This window comes from Ctenocephalides felis, unplaced genomic scaffold (genome assembly GCF_003426905.1).
Source record: "Ctenocephalides felis isolate EL2017-DRISC unplaced genomic scaffold, ASM342690v1 CF-g0.4_SCAFFOLD_03573, whole genome shotgun sequence".
Classification (NCBI taxonomy): Eukaryota; Metazoa; Arthropoda; class Insecta; order Siphonaptera; family Pulicidae; genus Ctenocephalides; species Ctenocephalides felis.
The window spans coordinates 11,273,594-11,281,249 of record NW_020539727.1 but is presented as its reverse complement, the minus strand read 5'-3'; the positions used below and the strand labels follow the sequence as shown (position 1 = coordinate 11,281,249).

The following is a 7,656-nucleotide window of genomic DNA, read 5'->3' as shown; positions in this document are numbered from 1 at the left end:
CCAATAGTAAATGTTAGAGATTTGGAGTAAATGATACAGATTGGAAATTAAAGGATGCCTTCAACTGTGAGTTGTTTTTAGAGCAGAATTTATAATGTTAACAAGTCTTAAACAAACAAAATAGGATAGTCTAAAAATTAATTTTTACCTCGTACAGTTTTTATTTCCAAATTAAAAAGTTTGACTTCTTCCTCGGGAAGGAACGCCATTAACAGGTTTTTTTTAAACACATCTTTCTTAGCTTACACTTTAATAATTAAAAATAATAAGTTTATAAAATATTAAAACTACGGCACAGAAGAGCAGATTATAATAATTATAGTTTGTTATACAATATTTTTGTATATGTATGTTCACTCACATTTTTTTTATTATTTTAAAATAACTGAAGGAAAACCCGCCATATTTGTTAAATGTGACAGTGATAAATGGCGCAAAAATTGATTGGGCGCGAACTTCAAACCGAAAAACTAAATTGTTCAAGAGCGCAAATTTCAAACCAAAAATTTAAATATCGATCTCACTGTAGTTAATTATTATAATAATATCATCTATAGTCATAATGTTATTGAGTATTATGAATAATTTGTACTATAATATTATTTCACCCATAGAAAAAAAATTATTTTGTGTAATATCTAATCTTTTCCGCAGTAGGCATGGTAACAAGATTCTGTATTAGTTGTTAATCAAAAGGTTATGTTATAAATATAAATGTTTATTCATTACTATTAAAAGTAAAAAGTGGAAGTCATGGACCGAAAAATTCAATGTTCATATTTATTAGATGCGTTACAGAAACTTCTAAAAGCAGGTTGGGATATATTTACATATAATAGTGATATAATTAATTATTTACAAATGTCTTAGAACTAGTGTATTTGATTTTCGAATGCCTAACCGAAACAATTTAATTTTACGCTCATTTTTTCGTATGTTGCATCTGTCATATTGGCAATGCATGCCGCTGTCATTATTCTCGCAGTATTTGTTGTTACTTTAAAGAAAAATTGTTTTTTTCCATTAAATGTGTGTTGAATTGGCAATATATTTGATAAATGTCATTTTTCATTACATTTTTATATATTTAGAATTATATATCAATCGACAATGTGGTGAAAGTACACATGCTAGTGCTATTCACAAATGTTGTGCTAAGACAGCAAAATATATCATTGTGACAAGTTTTGGTTAAACTAATAATAAAAAGCTTTAGATTATAAATAATTGCTTGTTTGTATTCATAATGTGAAACACGCGACCAACTTATGTCTATTACAAGTCCAATTTAGTATTAAAATAATCAAATAAATATGGATGATGAATATGAAGATGTTCCTGATGACTTCTTTGATGATTTTTCAAATGCAGACTTTATTGAAGGCCTAAATGTTATTGATTCTTGGGAACCACCTTTAGAAAGCTTGCCACCCAAAAATGATATTATTGTTATAGATGACTTAGACGATTGCAAGATTATAGATGAATACAATCAGAGTTCGAATGATAATGTTGCTTCGAATGGTACTGACAAAGCTGAGGAAAGTTTAGAAAAGGATTCTGATGCACTTAGAAATAGAAGTTCAAGTCGACATAGAGAGAGACTCAGGTTGATATATAATTATAAAAAATCTTCATTAGTAAGTGACATATTTTTACTAATTGTTTGATTTTTTTTAGGTTTCAGAACAGGCAGAGTGAAAGGTCACCTTTTCGAAAGTTTGAAGCTCCAGTAAGAAAATACAAAAACTCACCTCTCAGGACATCTCCTCAAAATGAAACCAAAAAACCAACTTCTTACTACGACAGAATATCTAAATCAAAGCATTCAAATGCATCACAGGAATCACGCAGCAAAAGGTCACCCTCACACAGAAGAAGAAGATCAAGAGATCACTTCATGAGATCACGCCGATCTGCTTCCAGAGATAGGCGATTGAGGCTTCGATCAAGATCCAAAGATTATTATGATGTATCAAGAAAAAATAGAAATAGATCTAGATCAAGAACTAGGTCGAGAAATAGATCAAGATCTAGGCGTAGGACAAGGTCCAAATCATTATCAATAACTAGATCTAGACGTAGATCTCGGTCCAGGTCAATTTCAAGAAGACGTAGGAATTTTAAAGATGCTTTTAGATTAGATGATGATGATAGAAGGGGGCATCATAGTAGACGAAGTTTGGATAGCTTTTCTATATCACCTGAATTAGATCATCATAAAAAAAGGTAAATATGTTTTGGAATTTTTTAAAGTCTTGGTGATATGTCCTTTGTTATTCAAACTATTTACATAAATGCATTAATTATTATTAATTAATTTCTTACTTTATTAATTATTAAAAATATGAATAGAATAATGAAATATTATTATTAATTTATTTACAACATTCCTGAAATTTCTTTCATTAAAAAAATCTAGTTGATTTCATTTAAAAAAATTCTATACTAAAGTATAAATTAACCAAAAACGTTGTGGAATTTCTGAAAATGTTGTAGATTGTTTGCAAACGTAGTAGATTGCCTTAAAATGTCAAAGGTGGTCTACCAATGTTGTAGATTGCCCAGAAAATGTTGTTGATGGTCTTAAAACGTTGCAAATTATCCAAAAACATTGTGGAATATCTGAAAATGTTGTAGATGGTCTGCAATCTTTGCCAATTGTCTGAAATCGCTGCAGATTGTCTGAAATTGTAGCAGATTGCCTGAAAATGTAGTAGAATGTCTGAAATTTTTGCAGATGGACTGAAAATGTTGTAGAATGTCTGAAAATGTTGTAGAATGTCTGAAATCATTGCAGATTGTCTGAAAATGTTGTAGAATGTCTGAAATTGTTGCAGATTGTCTGAAAGTGTTGTAGAATGTCTGAAATTGTTGCAGATTGTCTGAAAATGTTGTAGAATGTCTGAAATTGTTGCAGATTGTCTGGAAATGTTGTAGAATGTCTGAAATCATTGCAGATTGTCTGAATATATTGTAGAATGTCTGAAATAATTGCATGTTGTCTGAAAATGTTGTAGAATGTCTGAAATCGCTGCAGATTGTCTGAAATTATTGCAGATTGTCTGAAAACGTTGTAGATAGTCTGAAATCATTGCCGATTGTTTGAAAATGTTGTAGATAGTCTGAAATCATTGCAGATTGCCTGAAAATGTAGAAGAATGTCTGAAATGTTTGCAGATTGTCTGAAAATGTTGTAGGTTTTATGCAAATGCTGAGAATTGTATTAAAATTTATAAATTGTTGGAAAAATTTGTAAATTATCTGAAAACATGCACTTACATGCACTATATTGTCTGTAAAGAATATTGATTGTCTGAAAATATTGTACGATAAATATATTAATCTTACTAGAACTACCATTGATGCAGTTTTTGCAAGGAATATTAAATTATAAGTTTGAAAATTACTTATCTCACTTCATTCATCATAAATGTATTATAAATTTGGATTTGGATATTGCTCTATTATTTATTGTAAATTGTTAATGAAACTTTGTCTCAAGGAAACAATGTGAATTCACTAAAAATCATATTGTAATTTAATTTGAAATTTACTATAGTCTATAAATATAATTTGCATTTGTATGTATCATTTCAGACATGCTATTGATAGCCAGAAATTCGATATACGTCGCCAAGATCCTTTATTAAATATTCCAACTTCATCAGCAGCTAAAGAACTTAAAATTAATACTCAACCAGTAATGTACAGCCCAAATCAAACCTTCGAATCAGAGTATAACATGACTGCAGTTACTTGCGCTCCACAAATGCCTCCTTTTCAATACTATCCCCAACAACCATATCCTATCAACCCACAATTCATGCAAATGACTCCAACGTATATGAATAATGCTCAGATCAATGTACCAGGACAAAATCTAATGCCGGTTCAGAATTTACAATATAATTTTAACCAGAATGCAAACATAGCCTTGCCAACAATACCAGAACAAAAGTCTTTGATCAAAAATGAACCGGTTGTAGAAAATAAAGCTCAGGTTGCTAGAAATAAAGTGGAGATCGATGCTAAGAAGGTAAATGACAATATTAAATAAAAATGATACTGATACACTAATTTATTTTAAATATTTTTTTTAGTTGTTTGCCGAAAAGAAATTATCATTGTCTGAATTTTTAACAATGTCAGCAAAGCGCATAGGTCAGTATAATATTTATTTAGTAATAACAAATCATCAGCATTACTGTATATTTCTTTTTTACAGAATCATCAGACAAAGACACAGGCAAAGTGGAAAATAAAGTTAAAAGTAAGTTTTTGTTTTATTTGATACTTATATTAGGTAATTAAGTTGTTTAAATATTTTAGTTTTGAGCGAAAATAATATTTTTATATTATATAATTCGCTCCGGCGGCAAAATTCATATTAATTTCGGAATTCGCGAGTGGAAAGGGTTGGTGAACATTATGTTGAAAATAATTAGCTTGATGATTGTAATTTTTTTTAAAAAACTTTATGACTATCTACAGCAACTCGGTTTACTTATAAATCGTTTAGAAATCTTAATAGTAGTACAAGCAATTTGCCTGAAGGCAAAATGCCATTTACATGTAGTAATTTTCAGAAAGAGAAGTTTATTTTTGCCTAAACATCTTATTTGCTAATTTTGTTTTCTCGATGTTTCAAGTCATTTTGAATCGAATTAACACAAGTCAGTAAGTACAAGCAATTTGCCTGAAAACAAAATGCCACTAGCATCTAGATTTTATTTTTATATTATATATATATATATATATATATATATATATTAATATTAATATATATTTGCCCTAAAATCTTCGTTATTTGATGTTTTATGGACGTTTCAAGTCATTCTGAATCGAATGAGATCAAATTTGGCTAGCGGTGCGTGGCATCGTGCCTTCAAGCAAAGTGCTGGAATTTCCCATACCATAATGAAATGGTCAAGAAATTTTAAATGTGCCTGAATTAAAATTAAAACTAGTTGGTATTGGTATTTTGCCTTGAGGCAACTTACATGAACTTCCCGAAATGTGTAAGAAATGACTTAATCAATCGAAATTGAAATTTAGATATTTAGATAAAATTTTCAACTGTTTATTTCATAAATAAAATTATCGTTTTTCATTAAATCTAAACATTGCGATTTCGAATAGAATTTTCTCAAACACATTTGGATTTTCTGTAATTATATTAACTATATTGCACAGACACGTGCTTTTATGCCCTAAAATTGTCGCTTATTATTTTAAATGTTAATGAATTGATAATGTTTGACTCATCACATCACAAAAACAACTTTTGACACAAATTTTGACTATAATATTTTCTCAAACTTTGATGAATTTTTAACATTAAACTATTTGTCGTAGGGCGGTAACATTTTAGTATGTTCTATAAGATATCTATTGTCAAAAACAAGCTTCATAAAAATCTACAAAAAAAAAGGGTGCGCATAAGGTTGACACGCGATTGAAGTAAAACTTATTTGCTAGTGTACAAGATGGCATTTAAGTAAAAATAATACATCATATAACAATTTTTAATATTGTTTATTAGAAATATGGTAACACTCGTGATGCTCACATTTATTAGTGTCAACCATTCTACACATTTGTACACTGATAAATTATAAATTATATATTTATAATAGTATTAAAAACATGTGTAATAATTAAAAACAATAATGTAATTAAAGTCATACTTCAAATATGACATGATCAGTCTGTCATTGTAATTAGCATTTAGAAATGAACTATATGAGAACGATGAATATTAAATGTAATGACAGTTTCAAAAGTAATACAACGGTGACATCAGAAGCACCTATAGAAATGAAGTAATTGATGATTAATAAATTCTATAATATTCGTACATACAGTGGACTATGTTAAACAACGCCTAAACAAATATTGTTTTCGCATCTTCAATCATCATGTAATAATTGTGTTTGAAGAACTTCATGTAGTTAAAATTAACATACATTCATTGACTGCTTGTATTTTTGTTACTTTTTCGCTGGCGGTATAATCTTATTCTTTAAACAGCTGTAATATCTGTCTTGCCTAAAAAATATTTTCCATTTTAATAATTTCAAAGATTTATAGAAACTACGAATAATATAGAAATAATTTCTAAGGAATAGGGTGAAATATTCTTCTGAATCAGGCATTTTTCATTAAATCAAGATTTGTACTACGATGTAACTTTAAAATTTTTATCTGTCTATGCTAATACCCTTGTCGATATCGGTACGCATACAACGTTGATGCCGGTACGCATACAAAGACATATCTCTATTCACATACACGACGACTAATCACAATCGACCCGTATTGAAGTGATTTCATCGAGAGCGAATAACGTACAGTTTTGGCGTAACACATATCCGTTGCATTTGTACGCCTAAAGAAGTTTACTTCAACAATTTTATAAACACACATTTATGAAAAAACATAAAATTAGCGAATCGGATTTTTTTATGAAACAAACTTCTCCTTCTGAAAGTTAGTAAAATACATTTTTAGAAACTGAAATGCATGAAATGAATTCTGTTATTAATTTAATTTTTACAATTACAGATATTATAAGTATTATAATTTTTAATTTTTAGTTCTATCTCGCTGTAATGAGGTATTAAGTTACCTCAATGAGTTGGAAAGGTTTCCAAAAGAATTTATTTACAATGATAAACGTTATGCAGACTTTCAAAGAATAATAAATCCTGCTTTACAATATTGTTCCCCGCTACGAAAAATAAAGGTGTCCAGATTTCGATTTACAACAATGCCAGAAGCGATATTAAAAAATAAAACACAAAGAATTCGAAGCTACATGAGAACGATGAATATTAAATGTAATGACAGTTTCAAAAGTAATACAACGGTGACATCAGAAGCGCCTACACAAGTTCCAGGGAAATATCATAAGTTTGTACAGACTGACAAATATGATTGTCTCGACTGTAAAATTCGTAAAGAGACAAAGATGGTAGATCAAGGTTGCCAAGTCAATGTGGAAGAACTTAGAACTTTATCCAACGAATCATCTACAACAAGATTTGATGATAGACCCCAACCAAATACTTTTAGACAAACAAATCCACGCGATTTCAGATTTCAAAATGTTCACCCTTCCAGAAACAATATCCCTTTGAACAGGGGACTGATGAATCCTTGCCAACTTTTGAATGCTCAAGACGGCATGGATTTTTCTGAAGACTTCGATCCAGCACAACTGGATTTGAGACAGACTTTTCCTTTTTCAAATGGACGAAATCCTAATCAGAATATTATAGGTAGCCCAGGAAATAGTAAAAGAAAACGTAACAGGAGCAGAAGAGGCGGAAAAAAGGTTTAAATAATAGATAATTAAGATTCAGTTTAAATTTTTCATTTAATCATTCATGATTTATTAAGTAGTTTTCTACAAACTTATTAGCATTTAAGACCAGTTGTAATGAACCGATTTGCATTTGGCAGGTCCTGTAAATATACTTAATATTTTTAAGAATTAAATGTTTTTATAAATTTTTATTTCAGAACACAATTTTAAGATCACTTGGGCACATATGATTTTCGGATTCTAGGGATCAAAATAAGATACTTTGCAGAAGAAACCATACCTCTAAAATGAATTCTGATGTCCCGTGCATTGACCCAAAGATGAGG

General features: G+C 29.5%; 1 protein-coding gene across 1 annotated transcript; it reads left to right on the top strand.

The window, feature by feature from the left end:
• The first annotated feature begins 999 nt into the window (after window positions 1-999).
• LOC113389101 (arginine/serine-rich coiled-coil protein 2-like) lies at window positions 1,000-7,456 on the top strand. Its single transcript, XM_026626159.1, has 6 exons — window positions 1,000-1,609; window positions 1,681-2,229; window positions 3,601-4,039; window positions 4,104-4,164; window positions 4,229-4,273; window positions 6,600-7,456. Exons 1-6 carry the CDS (start codon window positions 1,314-1,316, stop codon window positions 7,343-7,345), a joined length of 2,136 nt encoding a protein of 711 aa, XP_026481944.1. The 5' UTR covers window positions 1,000-1,313; the 3' UTR covers window positions 7,346-7,456.
• The last annotated feature ends 200 nt before the right edge of the window (window positions 7,457-7,656 follow it).

Bases quoted from the DNA above. Each gene is read 5' to 3' on its own strand.
- LOC113389101 (XM_026626159.1), top strand. From the start codon at position 1,314: ATGGATGATGAATATGAAGATGTTCCTGATGACTTCTTTGATGATTTT. The intron at 2,230-3,600 runs GTAAATATGTTT...GTATCATTTCAG, and splicing joins TTAGATCATCATAAAAAAAG to ACATGCTATTGATAGCCAGA. The intron at 4,040-4,103 runs GTAAATGACAAT...TATTTTTTTTAG, and splicing joins TGGAGATCGATGCTAAGAAG to TTGTTTGCCGAAAAGAAATT.